At 37.8% G+C, this 22,314-nt stretch overlaps 2 protein-coding genes and 1 long non-coding RNA gene across 3 annotated transcripts; 1 reads left to right on the top strand and 2 right to left on the bottom strand.

The window, feature by feature from the left end:
- Positions 1 to 501: 501 nt before the first annotated feature.
- Positions 502 to 5,949, top strand: LOC111410048. The gene is made up of 9 exons (XM_023040208.1): positions 502 to 803; positions 1,867 to 1,954; positions 2,286 to 2,399; positions 2,555 to 2,637; positions 3,249 to 3,363; positions 4,696 to 4,787; positions 4,894 to 4,959; positions 5,306 to 5,399; positions 5,635 to 5,949. The coding sequence occupies exons 1-9, from the start codon at positions 517 to 519 to the stop codon at positions 5,743 to 5,745; spliced, it is 1,050 nt and encodes a 349-aa protein (XP_022895976.1). The 5' UTR covers positions 502 to 516; the 3' UTR covers positions 5,746 to 5,949.
- Positions 5,793 to 6,558, bottom strand: LOC111410049. The gene is made up of 2 exons (XR_002705605.1): positions 6,237 to 6,558; positions 5,793 to 6,123 (listed from the first exon to the last, which is right to left on the bottom strand). It is a non-coding gene; the product is annotated as an uncharacterized LOC111410049 (long non-coding RNA).
- Positions 6,559 to 6,808: 250 nt separating this feature from the next.
- Positions 6,809 to 20,906, bottom strand: LOC111411182 (mannosylglycoprotein endo-beta-mannosidase-like). The gene is made up of 11 exons (XM_023041739.1): positions 20,890 to 20,906; positions 20,350 to 20,488; positions 18,922 to 19,149; positions 18,516 to 18,574; positions 12,061 to 12,109; positions 11,624 to 11,854; positions 10,169 to 10,338; positions 9,882 to 10,086; positions 8,567 to 9,235; positions 8,255 to 8,482; positions 6,809 to 7,894 (listed from the first exon to the last, which is right to left on the bottom strand). The coding sequence occupies exons 1-11, from the start codon at positions 20,904 to 20,906 to the stop codon at positions 7,106 to 7,108; spliced, it is 2,784 nt and encodes a 927-aa protein (XP_022897507.1). The 3' UTR covers positions 6,809 to 7,105.
- Between the last annotated feature and the right edge of the window lie 1,408 nt (positions 20,907 to 22,314).

Here is a 22,314-nt window from a genome sequence, read left to right as displayed (position 1 = left end):
ATATTGCACAACCGGTAGAATTTACTTTCTTCAAGTAATCCAGAAGAAATAATTAATTTTTAAAGACTTCATTGTCCACCATATCCCACATTTTTTAGTCGAATGATGATAGTCATTTACTTTCATTAATGTGTCCCCATTAACTATAAAGAAATATATTTAAGTAAAATACAATAGATAAAAATGTGAAACCATAAATATTGAAAGGTTTGATTTTAAGTCGGTTGCAATCAAAGATAGAGCTAAAAATCCAGTCATGTGGGGCCAAATTATAAGGAAATTTTTTGGACAATTTTACCTTTTTAATCAAACATCATGCGTATAGTTTTTCCTTTTAACGTCCCGATAGAAATTTTCATCAAGCTAATAGCAATAGTGTACTAAGTGTTAAAAGATTGGGACATAAAATGCTACAAATAGAAGTTGGGGACCAAGTGTTTACAAATAGAAAGTTGGGACCTAGAGGATGAAATTCACCCGTTCATAATTTAGCTTATCACCACGCTTTGAGATTCTATGGTCGTAGAAGCCCAGAATTTCATGGCCTCTACGTATACAAACCTCTCCTGTTACGTGCCTTCAATTCCCAAACGATCCTCCACACCCAATTTTTCATCATCCCTTTATCCCTCAAACACTTGTGGGTACAGTGGAATTTCCCGTCACAAAGCCATTTCGAGCTCGAGAACACATGCCAAGTTTGAGAAATTCCAAGGCCAAGAAAATCTTGAAGAGTTCACAGAGTTATCTTCTTTAGACCCAGAGCCAATTCAAGAAGACGAAGAAAGAGAAGAAGATGACAGGTTCGTTTTTCAGTTAATCATTCACTTAATTTGGTATTTATGTTGCATAAAATTTATAATTGCACTGAAAGTGGTTTACTTGAAAAATAAAACAATTGATGATGGTACTTTTCATCCTTTAGTGGATTCATGTAGTTGAATTGTTCAAGATTGTTAGCATGCTTGTGACTAAATTGAACATACATAACTTGTGATTTCAAACTATTAAACTGGAAGTTTGCTTTGACATTTTCAGCGTGAAAAGAAAGCATTTTCATACTAGAGTTTTGTTTAGTGAAACTAGCTACATTGTGTTTATGTTAATTTCAAAATTAAGTCAGTCTTATACATTTTTTTCAAATTGAATAGCAATTTAAATAGTCACCTCTACCGACCTCTACCTTAATTTGGAAGTTTTAAGGAAAGAATGGAGAATTTAGATGTATTGGGAAAGTTATATGAACTTCCTACTGAATTGAGATTTTGAATTCTGGTTCATCAAATTGAGTGCTAATAGAACACAATTTTATTGGGGAAATATGTGTTACTAGCAGACATTGTATTATCTAAAATTTACCTGAAGTTATTTTGGAGTTTTTTTATCAATGTTATCTCAGTGATAATAAACTATATTATAAACAGTTACTTCTTTCTTTTAATATCCTCCAATCATAACAAGTACCATTGTAAGTCCTATGCTTAGCATGAACCATATTGGCCAACAGTAAATTCGGTTTTATATTAACAGAATTTATAAACTGTTTAATTTTTATAGATAGATAAAAAAGAGTGGTGGATAAGTTGATACTCCTTGTGAGCCAATTGAAATGTGTGGTTGAAAATGAATTTTGAGTATTTATAAAATGATTTATAAATTTTGCCAAACAGAGTTTGGACACTCAACAGGCATCTGTTCTGGATACTTCAACTTAAATTTAACAAGTTTTTCATTTCCAGAGGTTAACACTTTCTATAATGTCAATTAATAATTTCAAGCTGCTTTTAAACTGATTCACTTTTCCCTGATATCCCTAGCTGCATCTAAATTGAACGAAGTAAAATTTTTCATTAATTTGTGTTTCAGTTGCTTGCCATCTAATTTGGAGGGTGCAGTTCAACAGTCGGGCCAAGCAACTGCGGATTTTGTTTCATCGGGAGGAATGAGAGCCATAGTAAGTATCGAGGACTTGCCCATGTTGTTGCAAAATTCCCTGTTAAGAATTTTCTTTTTGCATATTTTTTATTTTTTAGGTTCACTTTTTATCTTCACTTGGATTTTTGTTTGGCTGCCTTGTCATTTTTTTTAAACATTTGTTCAAGGATTGTGAACTTGCCATGCAAAACTGAGCACCATTACTTGATCCTGACTTGAAGTAAATCATGTTTTCTAATTTTTTAAAAACAGAAAATTTTATTGCCTAATCATTTGTATTCACTAAACTGTTACTTTTAAAATTGCAAAATCTTAATCAATTGGTAAATTGCTTTCTCTTTTTTCTACAGGTTGAATTGTTAATCCCGCAGCTGCAGTTTCTTGATGACGAAGGAGCCCAAGCTGAGCTGTGGGAGCTGTCAAAGATATTCTTAGATACACTTATTGAAGCAACGGGAGGCCAGGTTGGCTGGGAATCTTTGCTTTTATAATACTAGCATTGAGGCTCACTTATAAAAGACCACGAGAAGTTCAAAACATGAGCGCAGTCATAGTTACATTAGAGATTAAAACACTAGGATGCACATTTTGGATTAATTTGAAAAACTTTTTGTTATAGAGAGTTAAAGCTGTATTTCCTGATGCTGGTGCTGCTGCACTTCTAAAGTATCAGTGGAAAGATGCCACCTTTGGATTCTCCAGGTAAAGCAATGCATGGGCATGAGATTCTTCATAAGGTTTTTCTGAAATGGATATCAAATTATAAGGTGTGGGATTTTACAGGGTTTTCCATGTACTTTAAAGTTACAGTCTAATTAACTCCCATTCAGCCCTTGTATGACTTAGATACAAACAAAATCGCAGCATATATTTTTGGTGCTGTTATTGGCACCCCTTTCTGACCTTTAGTCACTCTCGTCTATTTTATAATTTCAGTTAGACAACAATGTGTCTCTTTATACATTATAATCATATAACCCTTCTGCAGATAGTCAATAATAAGAATCAAAGAAATTCAAAACTACTATTGAGAATTTCTTGCATATTTTATTTGGAATTTATTATCATTAGATTTTCTATAGACAGATCGGATCATTAGGTGAGTGGGTTAGTAGTTTATGGATTCTAAAATTAGCTTTGAGGTATTCATGTGATGATAGTGAAGTAATCTCTCAGAAAATAAGGAGGTGATGGGAGTTTGTGAAGCTTAAAAAGATCTAATGCCGCCATTATATAGTTTTTTTTTTTCCCCTTCCTTTTCAATTTTATCCTTTCAGTTATGTAATTCTTCTTCTAGCATTTTATTTATCCAGTTTAGGTGACCGGAAGCCCGTGGATGCTGAAGACGAAATTGTAGTGATGGTGGTTCCTGATTATCAGATGCTGGAATACGTCAAAAGAATTGCATCTGATCTCTCAGATGATCCGGTACCTATGCATTTTTATTTTTCATCCATGGGAGTACATGAATCCATGCATAGCATCCACCATGATAAGCAAAAGTTTAGTTGGGGAAAGGAGGGGGGGACGGGGCGAGTTCCCTTTTAGTCTCCAAAGTCCAAAGTAAGATGACTTCCATAATTTTAAATAAACTATACTTTTTTTTATTCTACAGCTTGCTGACGTACCACACTTTGTCTCAGACGAAAAATATTTCTTCATATGTAACGATAATGTAATCTACAAACTCATGGAACAACAGAGTTCAAAGTTTATCACCCTTCTCTCTTTCAAACTTTACTTAGCTCATAAGATGATTGTTTTGCGAACCTAGGTTCCATGTTAGTTAATGAAGAGAAAAGATGTTTTTTGTTCTCCTCAAATGAGAACATTAATGGTCCAAGTCCCTTTTCATATTTACCAAATCAATTTTACTTTCTGACTTTTCTGGTTCCTAGAAAGGTTCAAGCAGCAGCATTACTGGAAATTATAAATGTTGTCGTTGAGATTCTCAACAAAACCAAAACTTGATGATATTAAATCATTAAGATATTCCATGGATAGATATCTTATTGCATCTCCTATTTATGGAGAACTTTGAGTGAAACCTCACAATTCAGCTGATCAGTAGTTAATTTGCAAAAAATCTTGGTTCTTATAGATCTCCTTAATGAATGTATCTAGTAAAGCAATAGAAAATGTCAGATCCTAGCTGAAGTAAAACTTGATGCGTCATAACTGTATTCATTTCTAGTGAATTCTAATCAATCTGAAAATCATGATGAAGATCAGAATCAAAGTCAAAAGAGAATAGAAAACTATAGAAGTCCTAGCTTGAAGCAAGAAAAATAGGATTCCACGGTACGTGTCTTAGAACAAGACTCTCTCTCTCTCACTCCCCCCCCCCCCCCCCCACCCTTTCTCCCCATAGAAGCATATTTTTTTTTTTTTTTTTTTTTTTAAATCTATCTATTAAATGCATTCAGTTACAATCCCTCTTGGTTACATGCAAGAGTTACCATAATCTACATCAGAGAAGCCTACATTTTTTTATGTATAAAATGCATTCAGTTACAACCCTTCTTGGTTATATGCGAGAGTCACTATAATCTACAGTAGCATTCCATTTTGTTCAAAGAAGCATACAGTTTTTTTAATCTATAAAATGCATTCAGTTACAACCCTTCTTGGTTATATGCGAGAGTCACTATAATCTACAGTAGCATTCCATTTTGTTCAAAGAAGCATACAGTTTTTTTAATCTATAAAATGCATTCAGTTACAACCCTTCTTTGCATTAAAATTAAACCATATTGTTAGCCTAGGCCTCTTATCATGTGGAACCCGCGTCTTATTAGTGAGGATGTTGGAGTCGGGATTAATGTTCGCCGATTACGCAGGAGCTTTTTAAGGTAAGTTTCAGTAATTTAGAACATGAACAAGTAGTATTTAGAATATCATTTTTTTCTTGTGGAATAAAACATCTAACTCACTGTGCTCATCAATCATTGTTTACAGCACTTTCACGGTCGTATATTCAATGAGACCTCTTGCTTCTGGCGCTGTGTTTAGATGCTATCCCGGGTAAAGTGCTTACACTTGAATATTTCACTGAATTTCTTACCTTAATGGTATTTTGATTCAGTTTAAAGCAAGCCATCCAGCTTAACAAATAATAAATTTCAATAGGCAGTCAAACGTCTGTGTAATTTAGTCTTTCTCATTTTATCCTAGGGATTTGTACTTTTCAGTGAAGTACTTAGAAATGTTTATATAAAATAAGATTATTTATTCGTAACCATTCAACCCGAACTTTCAACTTGTAAGCCTATTGCTTACATTGTTCTTTAAGCTATCAGCATAGTAAGAGAGTTTTTGTTTGTTAATTTACCGTGTCAGAATGTTATACATTTTCTGGCTCTTCTATCAGGTTATGGAAAGTGTTTTATGATGATAAGGAGAGGCCTAACAGGTACCTTCTTGCCAAGGAACAGATAAGCCGTCCTGATGCAGAAGAACTCGAGGTCAGTCACTCTCATCTCCTAAGCTCCACCAACCCCCACCCCCTGTGCAAACCCGCCATGCATAAAATGCCCCGACCCTCCCACAAAAACGAAAAAATGAGGTAGCTTGTAAAACTGATTTTAGCAATCAGTGAGGGATGAAAAAGTGCTTTTCCATTTCCTTTTTAGTTTATTTTGGGACGGTGGAACCAAGAAAATTTATTGCTGCTTACTTTTTCCCTTTGGTTATCGTCAGATAATATTTGGAGGAATCGGAAACCAGGAAGAGAAAGGAGCGTCTTTGTTTGATCAAGCTGCAGGCATCTTCTCCTCACTAAACCGGTTCATGAAAGTCATTTCAAAGTAAATGTTTTCTACTTCTCTGGATTGAAAAGTCTTACGTCTGTCTTCATATTTTTCCATCTAAAACTAACTCCAATTTTGAATCTTCGCTGTAATACACATCAGAAAATGTAATGTTAATTTTGTGACTAACAGTATGTTTGGTAGTGCTTTTAAGTGCTGATAAGCTATGAATCCTACCTAATGTGCCGGATGAGCCATTTAGCAATATCTTTGTATGCCTCTTGTGTAAGATGAAATTCCATCCCAACTAATATACTTTTCAGGCCGATCACAAATTGGAACCCCAACAGCTCCACACATTTTCTTCAGGTTAAAGTTATACTTCCCTCTGATACCACAGGAAGATTTTTCTACATTCTTTGGATCAAATCCTGAAACACTAATTTTCACAAAAAAAATTAAAAATAAAAATAAATAAATAAATTATTGTTAGGATTAATAAATTATAATAATTACATATTTGGTATGCTCGACTGCAAAATATTTACTTACCAAGCTATGATGTGTTACGCAGAAGGGGAAGAAAAGCATCGTAGTAATCGCCATAAACAATCATTAAATTCTTTCAAGCAATGGTATTCGTTGTGTATAGCTGATTTATTCGACTGGAAGTTCGTGAGATAGATTGGAAGACAGCCAAAGGGAAAATTACCTGGACAAAATGGAATTGATTTTTGATTAACAATCGACACGGCATGTCACACTTTAATACAGAACTTTTATTAACGTTTAACACAACACTAGAAAAGTAAAAGCTAAATATTAGTTTATAAGGTTTTTTGTAAGAACATTATTAGCTTAGTCCGTGGCCTGTGGTGAGAATTTGTAAAAATCGGGTTTATGTTGATTTTTTTTATTAAAAAAAAAAAGAAAAAAAAAGCCTTATTATTAGTGCATTTATCTAATTGCTTCTCATGTTTAGTGGCTCATATTTGAGCTGTGAATGTATAAGAAATTCTTAGGTTGCGAGTGCACCTTCAACCGCAATCTACCCAATGTTAAATTTTGGAGGCCGACGACCAACACTCCATTGCACTAATTACACATTTCTAAGGAACAAAATCGATCTTAAGAACAATGATATATTGTGCCTCAATCCACAGATAATAGTGAAACACGACGGATAATACATAATGTTCATTATACTAGATTATATACTGTCAGTGTCGTCACGAAGCATTACAGTTTATGCTTGGCAAGGACTACGTGAAGTAAAATCATTTTCCGCGAATTTATTATCAAGTAGGGGTTGTTGGCTCTAATGATCCAAGAGCTCGGGCACAAAAGGCTGAAAACAGAATTTCAAGCAAAATGACGACGTGCTTTTATTCCCCCCATAATTGAAGTGCTTTAACCTCAGCTTAAAAGACAGTATGCTCACCATAGTTCCAACCAGTAAGAGAGATGCGTGGGGTGATACCAGGAGGGACCTCAAAGTTTAAGGTTATCGACATTACTTCACCAGGTACTAAAGAGAAATAGTTGTCAGAGTAATGAACTGGAAGAATTCGAGTGTCTTCACCGTCCTTGTGATCCTTCTTGGAAGCATGGACAGATAAATGAAGAAAGAAAGCAACACCAGTCTCGGTTCCTTTAATTTCAGTAACTTTCACACCATTGTCTTCCCTAGAAAAATTCTTCCATGTCTTGTGAAATAAACTACTTTCCATTTTTCTCTCGGGAGCACGAGCTTCAAATGATGACGTATCGAAATCTTTGTTATGACTTTCCTGAATGAAATTGTGGCTGGAGAGTAGACTTCTTGAATCTGGTGTCTTCGATGTATTCTGTATATGCATTCTGATTTCATAGCTGGACCCTCTTATGAAAGTTAGAGAAGTCATCGTGAGGGGGATGTTCCTTTTTCTGTATGGTTCAAGAAGCTTGTAATCGCCACCCGGAAGATGTAACCAATAAAAGTTCCTAGATAGTATCCCGTCATCTGACATTTTATAGAGTTTAAGAAGGAGAAAATAAACAGGCGCAGGACTTTTGGACTTTGGATAATTCATTTCAGAAATAGATATTGTTCTTTTTGATGGCAACTTGAGCTTATCAAAGACTTTGTAATAGGGGCATTCTCCTTCTAGATTCCAAACTGAGGCCTCTATAGCCACATCTGAAAGCTCCTCCGATGTTGTGTTGACTACCTGTATATATATATACAGGAAAAATATGAAAAGCGTATTACTTTCAAGTTCAAATAAATTATTCAGTGTATTATCTGCATAGCTTGATATAAGTTGGGTAAAAGAAATCAGAGAAGATTAAAGCATTACATGTTCTACAGATCAAATATATAGAGTTATCTCGATTCGAAAAAACAATAACAAATATAAGGAATGTTTAGGCACTGCAGGTTATAATTGTTACAGACAAAAGGTGTCAGGCAGAAAGAGGATGCTGTAAAATTTCATTTCAGTTTCATGTTAATGCACGATCAAGCAGTTGCAAGAACATTCAGAGACACAACTAATCCTTGACATTTGTAAAATATTTCGCATGTTTACCTCTATAAAATATGTTGCCAGATTTAGCTGGACATGGATTGGTTCTGCAGCAGAACGACAGCCGTAGAACCCTGCAGTTTGGTCATGGAGATGATCATAGAACTGGCCTCTTAGACCTGTCCAAGGGTTTTGGGTCTTCCAAATCAAAACACCTGTATATTTGCTCCACATATGAGAGCTCCAGCCTTCTAAGAGAGCTCTGTATTGGATATAGTTAACTAACTGTGCCTGAAGTAGATAGTTTACATTAGTTGATACACCATAAGGAAAAGGATAGGAGACTGTTCAATAAGCATCACAAAAACATTATACCTTAAGACAGAAGTCATCAAGATCCACCGGAGTTCCATATACTAAAATCTGATCGTGAACCTTGCCTGGTTTTGAATATGGAATGTACTTATGATAGTCCCATATAGGATTTGGGACTTCCTTTACATAACCATTTGGTAATTTATTGAATAAAGGAATCTGCCACCCCTCTGGAGGCATTGTGGCCCTTATCGTAGCGGCCACAGGCATTCCTATGGAACCTACCTCGGGGTTGAACCCATACTTGTAATAATCGTCCTTGAAAAAGTCTTCAGGATTTTGAATTTCATAAGGACCATCAGTAAAATCCCCCTTTCCATTAGCAAAGCCATCCCACATAGATCCCTGCACATAAATTCGTGTACCGTCGAGATATTGACTTGGATCCTTTAAATCTGGGGACAATTCTTCCTCTGAAGAGCCATGGTGAATAAAACTTTCAAAATATGGATGAAGCTGTAGATCAGTTTTCAAAGCTGAATTGATATCCTTTGGTGGAACTTGCTCATTACCCCCAACCCATAAAGCAAGACTAGGATGATTCCTGAGCAGCTTGACAGTGTCCCTTGCACAAAACATAAAAAGATCATGGTCCAAAGGACCATCTGGATTTGATACAGGATCACCTCGTCCATCAACATCTCCAGTTATCCAGAACTCTTGCCAAACCTATCAAGGTATATGTAAAATTATTAAGTAGTGCAACCTGGTTATTAAAACTGTAAAACCATCCACTGCATTTCAAAATACATCCAGTTTGACATTGCATGAAAAAAAATGCAGAGATACTTTAAGAGTATTAAAGTGGCAAAAAAAATTTAAAATGAAAGAAAGAATTAGGTCCTAAATTGACTATTATGGCATTTTACAGTAAAAGTCCCATTCATTAAAGTGCATATTATTTTGGAACAAACACAAGGCTTGGTATTCTTTTAAGAGAATATGACTTTTCACCTTAGGCGATTCTTCTAGTTTCATTAAAATATTAAATGGACAAGTTGGGTAGCAGAGAAAGCAGTAAGAGGCTGTGAAACTCAAAACTACATGAAAAGCAATTAACAGTCAAATCATTATACTTTTGGAAGATGCAATTCTCACAATCCGTGATCGTTGAAGTCTATTCAACTAAATAAAGCGTTATACCATCTATATGGGATTCAGTTAGCAAGATTTACATGCTTTGCTTCAAAACCCATATAAGCACACACATGCAGACACGTGGGCATGCAACCACACAGTCTGTGCTCGCAATCACGCGTGCACGTGTGTGTGTGTGTGTGTGAGAGAGAGAGAGAGAGAGAGAGAGAGCGCTGACCAAAAGACCATAAATATCGCAAAAATGATAAAACTCAGGCCTTTCAGCTAGTCCACCACCCCAACAGCGCATCATGTTGAAATTCATGTCTGCATGAAATTTGATGTCTGCTTCGTAACGTTTCCTAGAAAGCCGTAGTAATCCATCTGACAATATCCAATTACCCCCACGGATAAATATCGGCCGGCCATTGACCTTAAATAACCTGCAACGTGGAAACATGAAAGTTGTTTTAGCACTGTTGTGCACTAATTGCCACTTGAAGTTTACTAAAGAAACATTCATACCTTCCGCCAGTAGCACTATCTATATGACTCTCAACCTTACGAAATCCAAAATGGTGGTTCCACGAATCAGACTCCCCAAAATCATTCACATCAACTGTTATTTCTACATTGTAAAGGGATTGCTTCCCCATGCCATTGGGCCACCATAGGCTGGGTTTATAGAAGAATATCTGCCAACACATTCAGTGACCATTACGGAATTCCTACCACTGTGAATAATAAAATTCAAAGCCAAGAACCTAAAAATTTATATTAACTTGTTTCTGTTTCTTTTCAAATAGTTCGTGCCTGAAATGTCACTTATCAAAGAACAATTGATCACTGGACATCTAGTTAGAAATAACGACCTGAAAGCTGGGTCTATTTCTGTGTATTAAGACTTTCGAGGTTACATATAAAACCTTGAAACCTTAATATTTTTTTTATTTATCTACGGATGACTTTACCAGGTACATCCAAGAGAAATTCATAGGTAACAATTCATTGATAATATGTTCATAGTAGATTGATAGGAGTATATATATCATAACTTAAAATTGGAGCAGCACTTCATAATCTAAATGTTTCAGGTTTTTAGTAAAACTATGATGGGAGTGTTGTTATAGTCATAGGAGGAAATAGAATATTGTAAAATCAAAATAATGCATTATATTGCCCTAAAGAGAGCTTGCTTTAGGTACTTAGGTCCAATTATTCTCAAGGAACAAGGATTCGAAGAAGATGCATTTAATGCCATGCATAAGATTAAATCTAATTAGACAAAATAAAGAAGTGATATAGCAATCCTCTTTGACCAGGCTTTCCAAGTTCAAATAGAAATTCTAAGCTAATAAATGATGCTGTGCTCTATTAAGTAGAGGTAGCACTAAGTAAATGTTAATGGCATCTTATATGCCTGAGGGCATCTTGCATAGAACTTAAAGACCTGAATTTTCCTGGAATGATGTGATCCTACTAGACTCAAGTTAAAAGAACGAGGTATACCAAAATAACATAGCCTGAGGTAGTTAAAAAAGATCTATTTCCTTTGACCTTTCAAAAGAATTAAATCTAGATATAACTAAATGACCAATCTTTATGTATTGTAAATAAATAAAAGAAGAAGGGTGTTCAATGCTATATCTAAAAACATCTCACTCTGTGGCACCAGTACTAAGTACGCTATGGTTCGGAACTTTGACATGTCTATTGACAGAGATTAATCTTTTTTCCCCAGATGTATTGAAAAAAAAAATCCATGTAGCTGACTCCAAATATATTTAGAATATGACTTAAACTTGTTCATATTGTTGTAGAAGGCATTGGCCATCCTCATTATATAGCAGGTGTAGTGGGATTTTCTCTTACATCTTTGAATTTCTAAGAATATTATATGTACAAGTAAGATAAGGAAAAAAAATATGAAATCAAAAGAAACATTGTGAGCTTACTTTCACAAGGAAATGAACAACTCACCTTTGGAAACGTATACTGTACATGAGCTCCAGCAGGAATGGACACATGCTGTGTCTGAAGATGCTCTACTGAACGGAGATTCTCATCAAGCTCAGTCCCTACTTGGATATTCAGAGAACACTCAGCAACCAAGTTACTTTTATTCACCAGCTCGACAGTGGTATGAAGGTAGACCCTCTTGTAATTGTCAAAGAATGAAGAAACCAAGTGAGGATCTACTATCTTCACTGGCTGCAAAAAAGTAATATACCATCTGAGTCAAGAATCAGAAAATATAGAAAACAATCATCAATAGAAAGGACACATGTAGCTAAGAAGATTATAGATCAGAAACTTCATGGCTTTAAATTGGAAGATAGTGTTTAAAAAAAAAAAAAAAAAAAGAATAAATGAGTGCATATTCATGAGAAACAATGTCAAATCAAATCATAGCTTACCCCAGTAACAGAAAGGGAAACTTCATCCCAGATGCCAGTGTTTCTATCCCTGCAACAATAAAAATGAATAGTTTGAAATCTTGCCTTCAGTTACATAAATAACAGACAAAAAGAAAATTAGTTTGATGTGAAAATTCATTTGTTCATCAGTTCCAGAAATTAATCTTTCAAATCAACAGATCACCGTTAGGATCTCAAACATGTTCTCATGAATCATAAAGTTCTATATTGCTAAAGCTTACAGTTTGATAGAACTAATAAATGGTGTCAGCCAACTTTATGAAACAGAGAATTCAATTTTCTTTCCTTCTATCAATCATGGATCAATGTCAAAATCCATGGAGATTAATGCATACTGGGCTAGAAGACTTCAGAGAATACTGTTTATGTTAGCTTTGTTTAGAGAATATAGGAGTATGGAAGTAAATTTTATATTTTACAAGATCAACTAAGACCCAAAACCATTAGCATTGAGAAACAGCAGTGGTACAGAGTAATTTGTTCAAAACACCAAGGGAGACCAAAACTCTTTAAACTACAACAGTGAAAGCTGATTTAAACTTTCCACGCTACTTTGAAACTCTAACATCCAGTTGTAAATGAAAAGGCTGAGAGCCAGAAATATTATTCATAAGTAGGTCTCAATTATTCAAACCCGAATATCAGATTCAGACAAAATAGGCCCATAAAATAGAACACTCTAAGCAAAAGGAAAATGGAAAGGCTTCAAATAGAGCTGCTCATCTTGAATTAATGCAGGGCTCTTTAATAAAGTGATAAGATACCAACTGGAAAGAACAAGAGAATTTGTGAAATAATGGATTATTCAATTAAAGAAAACGGATGATTACAGGACTAAAAGAACATAAAGCCTGAAGAAGGCTATAAACAATAACAACTCGACTCCTCTCTCAAAATAATTTTGCCTGTCTTTATGCCTAATCTCTCCCTTTATTTATAGTTGCTTCCTAACAGATTTTCCCACCCCTCAACAAACTACTATTTTCGTAACAAACTATCATGTGCCACTCTCAACCGTTTCCAGATGGCTCTCCCAGCTTCCTGCCCCTTCTAGAATAGAAAAACCGGATGGGAGGTTTATCAATACCCCCGGGTTCCAAAGACACCTTGTCCTCAAGGTGGAAGTTGGGAAAGTGTTGACAAATAGAAGCTGCAGATTCCCAGGAAGCCTCGAAATCTGGTAACCCTTTCCATTGAATCAAAACTTCGGATATTGGCTGATGACCAGCAGGTGCTGGGCGCACCCCAAGGACCTTCTCTGGTTCCACATTCCAATTCAGGTCACTGTCCAGATTGGGAGGTATTCGTTGGCACGTTTCAGTAGGTCCGAGTGCCCTTTTTAGTTGAGAGACATGGAACACTGGGTGTATTGCAGCGGTTGGTGGGAGGTCCAAGCGATAAGCCACAGGTCCTATGCATTTCAAGATTCGAAAAGGGCCAAAGTAGCACGGACTCAGTTTTTCATTCGTCTTCTTGGCCAGGGAACGGAGTCGATAAGGCCGGAGTTTCACATAGACAAGTTCTCCTTCCTTGAAAGTGACCTCCCGACGGTGTAAATCAGCTGTCACTTTCATTTTATTCTGGGCCTGCTCAAGATGAGACTTCAATTCATCCAATAATGCATCCCTATTGGAAAGCTGCTGTTCCACTTCCGAATTTGCTGTAAGCTTGTTACCATAGCAGATTAGTGGGGGAGGGTCACGGCCATATACAGCCCTGAAAGGAGTGGTGTTGGTTGAAGCATGAAAAGTGGTGTTATACCAATATTCAGCCCAAGATAACCCTGTGTACCAGTTTCGAGGTTTATCATAGGTAAAGCATCTCAGATAAATTTCGACACAACGATTTACTACCTCCGTTTGTCCATCCGTTTGGGGGTGATAGGCTGTACTTCTTCGAAGGACCGTCCCTTGTAGCCGAAACAGTTCCTTCCAAAAGTGGCTGAGAAAAATCTTGTCACGATCCGATATGATTGACCGGGGAATGCCATGAAGTTTAACCGCCTCCTTGACAAAAACTCCAGCTACTCCCACTGCTGTAAAGGGATGTTTGAGGGCTAAGAAATGGGCATATTTGCTTAACCGATCAACCACCACCAGAATGGAATCATACCCCCCAGATTTTGGAAGTCCTTCAATGAAATCCATTGAAATATCTTCCCATATTAACTGTGGAATGGGAATGGGCTGCAACAATCCAGCTGGAGCAAGTGCAAGACTTTTATTTTTCTGGCATACTGGGCATTCTTCAACGAACCTTTTTACATCCCTTTTCATCCCTGACCAAAATAGATCCCCAGACATGCGTTTGTACGTTCGAAGGAAACCCGAGTGTCCTCCCACCATGCTGTTATGGAACTCATGTAGGAGTTTGGGAACCAGGGGAGAGGACCCAGGGAGTACCAACCGACCCTTGTACAACAGTGTTCCATGTTCTAGGGAGTAACGTGGATATGAGGCCGGGTCCTCCATTATCTTCTCTTTAATTTTAAATAATTCAGGGTCAGCATCCACCTGTTTGCAGACTTCATGAACGTCCATTACGAAAGGGGCGGTGATGACTGATAACTCAACTGGAGGCATTATCCTCGACAAGGCATCTGCAGCCTTATTTTCTATTCCCGGCCGATATTGAATTTCAAACTCATAACCCATGAGTTTAGTTAACCATTTCTGAAATTCCCCTTGCACTATTCTTTGCTCCAATAAATATTTTAAGCTCCGCTGATCTGTTCTCACGATGAACGGACGTCCCAACAGATAATGTCGCCATTTCTGGATGGCTAGAACTACTGCCATTAATTCTCTCTCGTATACAGATTTGAGGCGCGTTTTGGCTGATAATACTTGACTGAAATACGCTATGGGTTGCTGGTTCTGCATCAATACAGCTCCAACACCATACCCAGATGCGTCTGCCTCGATAATGAAGGGTTTTGAGAAATCGGGGAGGGCAAGCACTGGTACTGACGACATGGCTCCTTTTAGTTTTTGGAAGGCCGTCTCCGCTTCTTCTGACCAACCGAAAGAGTCCTTCTTCAATTGCTGTGTAAGTGGCCATGATATTTCACCGTAACCTGCCACAAAGCGGCAATAGTAACCTGTTAATCCCAGAAACCCATGCAACTCTCTGATATTTCTGGGGGTTGGCCAGTTCATCATGGCCGAAATTTTGTCTGGGTCTGCGGCTACCCCTGTTGCTGAGACCAAGTAGCCTAAATATTCAATTTGTGGCTGGGCGAATTGACATTTCTTTGTATTCGCATATAGTTGATGAGAAGTCAGAATTTTGAAAACTTCTTCCAAGTGTTGAACATGTGCTGTCAAATCCTTGCTGTACACCAATATATCATCAAAAAACACTAATACAAATTTTCGCAAGTATTCTCGGAATACCTGATTCATTAAGGATTGGAAGGTGGCAGGCGCATTTGTCAAACCAAATGGCATTACCAAGAATTCATAATGCCCCTCATGCGTCCTGAAGGCTGTCTTATTCACGTCCTCCTTCCTTACACGAATCTGGTGGTATCCTGACTTGAGGTCCAGCTTGGAGAATATGGTCGCCCCATGCAATTCGTCCAATAATTCATCAATGACCGGAATAGGAAATTTATCCGGAATTGTTACTTTGTTAAGGGCCCTATAATCAACACAAAACCTCCAGCCTCCGTCCTTTTTCTTCACTAGGAGCACGGGACTAGAGAAAGGGCTCGTACTAGGTTGTATGGTTCCAGCCTTCAACATATCCTGGACCAGTCGTTCAATTTCCGTTTTCTGGAAGTGGGAATACCTGTATGGTCTCACATTAATTGGATTCGTTCCTTCCAGCAACCTGATGGCATGATCAACTTTTCTGATTGGTGGCAGTGATTTTGGCATGTCAAACACTGAATTGTACTTCTGTAGCACTTGCTGTATTTCTTGAGGGGGAGGTTTACTTTCTGACTCTCCTGCTTCTGCCCCTAAACTTCTTAGCTCTACCAAAATTCCCCGGCCTTCTTGCATCAAGACTTTTACCATAGTTTTGAGAGATACCTCTGTGCGCCTGTGTTCTTGATTTCCCTTTAGTGTAACTACCTCCCCTCCTACTCGAAAACTCATCATAAGAAGCTTCGAATTTACTTCCATGCTGCCTAAGCTTCCCAACCACTGCATCCCTAAAATCACGTCGGTGTTACTCAAGTCTAGAGGTAAGAAATCTTCCACAATTTTTAGCCCCTGCATCTCCAGTATCACCCCTTTGCATATCCCTTTTCCCTTAACTGACACACCCGTCCCCATTACTACACCATAATTCGTGGTTGCTACTGTTGGTATCCCCAGCTGTTTGATTAATTCAGCTGAAATAAAATTATGCGTTGCTCCGCGATCCACTAACACAATCACTTCCTTACCTTCTATCACCCCCGTCAGTTTCATAGTACCCGGAGTGGACAGGCCCACCACAGAATTTAAGGACAGCTCCACCGTATCTGCTACCTCTAATGGGTCTCCTGTCGCCGCTATTTCTTCCCCTTCTCCCCCTTCATTTTCAGATTCGTATAACAACAGCACCCTCAACTCCTTGTTTTTGCATTTGTGCCCAACGGTAAATTTTTCATCACATCGAAAACATAGACCCTTCTCTCTCTTGGCCTGCCATTCTGCATCGGTAAGTCTCCGAATCGGAGTCTCTCTTCTTGGAATGAACGGCTTCTCCCCCACTGTTACCGATCTGATTGGGAAAGAGTCGCTGCTTCTTGCTTCCCCTGGGTTGACAGCCGAAATGGGTCTTACAAGTCTTGGGCTCTGGGGATTTATAAAGGCCTTCATCACTTGGTTCCTTTCTTCCACTCTTTGGGCCGTTTCCATGATTCGGCCCAACCCAACTGGCTGGAGCAACCTAACCTCGGCCTTTATGTTAGGTTTGAGTCCGTTAATAAACGTACTCTCTAGTACTTCTTCAGGTAAGTCCACCAACGGAGCTGCTAATGTTTCGAAAGTCCGCCGGTACTCCTCCACAGACCTTTCTTGCCGGATGGCTAAGAATTTCTCGCATAGACTCCCCTCTTGTGTTGGTCTGAACCTTAGCAGAAGCTTCTGCCGAAATGAGTCCCAAGTTTTAAAGGGCTCCCTTGCCTCCGTCCATTGTAACCATGACAGGGCACTCCCCTCGAGGCTCACCCCAACTGCCGCTAACTTCTCTTTGTCCGTCAGGCCATTAATCTCAAAGTATCTCTCTGCTCTGTATACCCACCCGTCTGGGTCATCTCCGCTGAAAATTGGCATTTCCAGCTTACGTAAACGCCTCCATTCTCCTCCCATCGTGCTTCGTTCAGCAGTGGCCATGGTACCTTCAGTGCTGGCTTCGCCTAACCCCTCCTGCCACTTCCCCATGTCTCTTGCTTTGCGATCCACCAAGGGCCCTTGGGGGATGCTGTCGGATAATCCTTTCTCCATAGTGCTTCCTGTACCGTCTTCTTCCACCCCTTTGTTTTTGGCTGCCTTAGGAGCAGTGAAAGTGGCCATAGTTTTCTGGGTTTCCTCTACGGTCTGTAATATTTTTGCCATGCTCTGTGTGAGCTGGTCCACCGATTTCTCCAAGCCGCCTAGTCGTTGTAATTCTGATTTCATTCCGTCTACCTCTCTTTCAATGGCGTCCACCTTGTTGTCTTTCTTCTGGGCCATCAGGAATCAACGTGCTCTGGAAAGAACAAGAGAATTTGTGAAATAATGGATTATTCAATTAAAGAAAACGGATGATTACAGGACTAAAAGAACATAAAGCCTGAAGAAGGCTATAAACAATAACAACTCGACTCCTCTCTCAAAATAATTCTGCCTGTCTTTATGCCTAATCTCTCCCTTTATTTATAGTTGCTTCCTAACAGATTTTCCCACCCCTCAACAAACTACTATTTTCGTAACAAACTATCATGTGCCACTCTCAACCGTTTCCAGATGGCTCTCCCAGCTTCCTGCCCCTTCTAGAATAGAAAAACTGGATGGGAGGTTTATCATAAAGCTTGAACAAATCTTTCCAAAAGTCAACCACACTTAGATATTGAATATTGTAACATCTGATTTTTTCTGTTTTGCAGTAAAGGTTCATTAATATATTAACACATCTTCCCTTTTCCCTTTACTAATCCATCAATGTGAGGATGAGTTATAAGTAACCAGAAACTTAAGGATTTTTTCCTGGTGTCTTTTTTGGTAGCAAACATGGAAGGATAGACATAATCAGGAACTTCACAGAACCAGTTTATGCATACCATGACATCATAATGCACGCTCTCGGTAGAGGGAAATTATAATGGATATGATATGAAGTGAAAACATTCGAGAAAAATAATAGTGGAACAATAAAAGGAGAAAAGCTCTTTTATTAATAATGATGAGTGCAGTCATGGACAGCGCATAATATAGTTATTGAAAACATAAACAAATCACCTTATGGGAGCCATCCAATCCCAACCCTCGACGTATTGTGTAGCAACATCTTTCCCTATCTAGAATTGAAAATAAAGATAGCAATTAGATAAGGCTGCAGCCCACTAAATAGAATGTCGGAGTTTCAGCTTGAATTTGCAGTTACTAATTTCAAAATTGTAGTAAGCAAGTCTTTAGTTTCTTCCTTTTGGTCGGTAAAGATGCAATGGGAGGGCGGAGGTAGTGTTGGTTCAGTAATGAAGCATGTCATAGTAACATAATATCTCCTTTTATATAAAACTACCATGTATTCATTATTAGAAACCATTTTCTTATCTCATCATAATACTTGTGAAGAAGTGAGTTTTCCAGTTTGAACATTTCGGCAAAATACCAACCAAAGAAATCTCATGAAATTGACTTATACCTCATGATCACCCCCTTGGCCGCCTTCAGGAGGAATGCTTCCAGGATGATCGGGAGGGTAAACCAAGACAGCCAGAAGATTTTTACCATCTGGATGCAGAATACTAGTTACATCAATAGAATGTCTTCGAAACATCCCCTTGGGTAGCACTTCTTTGTGCCCATTTAAATAAACTTCCGCAGAATAATTTATAGCCCGAAAGTTTAGATCCACATGTTGATTGTTTGACTAAAACAAAATTTAGAACATCAGTCATTGGTAGAGAGTCAGTAGCTGCAGAGTCAAGTATATAAAGTAGAGGAATCTAAGGACCTTGTTTGGGCTCCATTAAAATCAAATATTGGGGGAAATGTATTTTAAAAAGTGATTTTTTGAAAAATGTGTGGTTAAAAAGGATGGAAAAGTATTGAATTTACGCATAATATTATTTTATTAGAATATGTGTGGTTGAAAAGAAGAATGAAATGCAAGAAATGTTTATTCTGGGCAACGTTACAGTGTATCATGGTAGTAAAATACCGTGGTACTTAAAGAGTAGATTATATCTTACTAACCACACAGTATAGAAACCAAATAATTAACATAGCATGAACTGCTCCCCATACAGAAGTGTCATCATCCTCCAATAATAATCTAGCATTACCAAGTTATATTTTTCTCTGCTTCATCTAACAACTAAAATTTGATAATAATATCCATATCCAACTTCCGATCCTCAAAAAATTCTACTCATAAAAAGACGAAGATGAACTTTATCTTGGGAAGGGGCAACTAGCATCAATGACTAATGTCTGAGTCGAGAACAACTTGCTCGCATGATTTTCTCCTTGTTGATGATGATTGGCTTCAATTTTTTACTTTCTAGTGAAACTCCACTGAGTCTCTGCTAATATGTATATGCATATTGACCCTTCAAAATAGCAAAGAAAAGGTCAATTTTATCTTGACCTGGATGCTAAGGATCTAGTTGCCTTGGATCATCCAGTAATCTAGCAATGAATTGAATGGAGTGGTGAAATATGTTTTATGTAATGACCCTAACTTTATTGAGAATAAGGCCTAGTTTGTTGTATTTCCTTATCATCTTGGTGGAATGATCCAAAATTTATCTTTAATTCATGGGATCAATATGATATGGTGGAGAAAAAGAATAGATAGAGAATTAGTCAGAAACAAAAGCCAAGATTATGTCATTTAAAAAAATTAAGCTCCTGTATCTTCCGATATAAAAGAATTTTCAATATCATCAAGAAAGAAGGAGAAAATGGAAATATATTTGAATAACTAAAGATCTCCAAGTGGAAAATAATTAACTAAAACTGAAAACTTGCAATGAACATCAATTTTATTTATACATAAAGAACTAGTCATACAACATGATATTAAATCAAGCTTCCTACATTTAGTTAAGGTCTGAGCATTACATACCAGCTTGCACTCAAAAGTTGTAAAAAACCAGAAAGTGTAATATTCCCTCCCGGAATCAGCAATGTCCAGAATTGCCTCATTTTTCAGCCCATAGAAAGGATCTGGCACAAGCTTGTTGCTTACAAGGGTTGCCAAAACACTGCCAATCAAAATCAGCCAGGTTCAATTGTCAATGTAATCTTATCATAATACAATGTGAACTTTTGTTGTGCTTAACAACATAAGTAAAGTAACTGATACTCAGCATATCCTTATCTTATACTTGTCTAGAATCGGTTAAATCAGATCCTTTTGTAGAAATCTCAAGAGTTTAGGAAATATTTTGTATAACCTTGTAATTTGATATGGTTTAATTAGGTACCTTATTTAGATTAGGTAAGATTCACGTTTCCTTTTTCCAAAACTCGCCTAGTTTAGTTCTCTACTTGTAATATAAATTCAGTCCATTACGTTGTAAATTATTCACAAGAAAGTAATACAATTAACTTTCATATTCCATCCTAATTTCCATATGGTATCAGAGTCAGGCTCTTCCCTAACCTAGCCACCTTAGTCATAAACCGTCAATGGCAGAAAACATGGAACACAGTAAAGAGTCAACAACCACAGAACCTGTCAACAGCAAAGTGGAGTCTCTCTCAACCATGAGCCCTAGTGGACTTGATCATTTGTCATTCCAATTCACAGTAGAAAAACTGAATGGAAAAAATTATAGAGAATGGGCTCAGTCTATCAATCTTATCATCGATGGAAAATGGAAGCAAGGATATCTTACCGGAGAGAAGAAGAAACCTGCCACGACTGACACCGTCCATCTGCAGAGATGGCAGTCAGAAAATTCAATGGTAACGGCGTGGATGGTCAACTCTATGATTCCGGCAATTGGAAAAAAAAAAAATTTCTACCCATAGCAAAGGATGTATGGGATGTTGTACGGGACATGTACTCAGACACTGAAGATTCATCTAAAATCTTTGAAATCAAAACGAGGTTGTGGCAGACAAAGCAAAGGGACAAAGAGGTAATGGAATACTACCTTGGAATGAATTCTCTCTGGCAAGAACTTGACTAAAATCTTGAAGAAGCGTGGGATAGCCCAGCTGACAGTGTACGGTACAAGAAAAAACTGGAAAACGAAAGGGTATGAGTTTCTGGCCGGCTTAAATCGAGACCTAGATGACGTGAGGGGCCGGATTTCGAGCAGGCGACCTTTGCCATCGTCACACAAAGCCTTTGCCGAAGTATGCCGAGAAGAAAACCGACGCAAAGTAATGTTGAAGGAAGGAAAGCATGATGGCCTGGAAGAAGACGATGCCGGATCTGCTTTACTCTCCAGGGGGATTGGGCCAAATGGGTCAGTCCAGGGTGTTAAAAAATATGGGCCAAATCAATTGAAGAGAACTAATGGACGGGCTCGACTTCTAAAGGGACGTCTATAAATGGGCCTGGATGGAAACAAAGAGGAGGACGCCCTTGGTGTGATCATTGTCAAAAATCAGGACATAAAGAATATACGTATTGGAATTTACATGGGAAGCCAGCAGATTGGAAATCAAGATAGATTAACAAGATTCGTGGGGTACCAAGCGAATGTTAATCCTATTGAAGAAAAAACAACACCAATCCAAACGGTGCATTCAATCCCGAGCAAATGGAGCAACTCTACAAAATGTTTTCAAGTTTCCAAACATATGGACCATCCAGTTCACTAGCCCATAAAGGTAAATTTTTAAAAGCTCTTCATACAAATGCTCCATCAAAAGCTCCCTGGATTATTGATTCTGGTGCATCCAATCACATAACGGACTCTTACCAACTCTTTTCCACATATTCTCCTTGTGCTGGCAATATTAAAGTCAAAATCGCAGATGGTTCACTCTCACCCATAGCAAGAAAAGGAAGTATTCGTATTTATAACTTCATAACTCTAGAGTCTGTTCTTCATGTTCCAAATCTATCTTGTAA

Source organism: Olea europaea, chromosome 15 (genome assembly GCF_002742605.1).
Source record: "Olea europaea var. sylvestris chromosome 15, O_europaea_v1, whole genome shotgun sequence".
Lineage (NCBI taxonomy): Eukaryota > Viridiplantae > Streptophyta > Magnoliopsida > Lamiales > Oleaceae > Olea > Olea europaea.
The sequence above is the reverse complement of the archived record's forward strand: the minus strand, read 5'-3'. Positions and strand labels throughout refer to the sequence as shown.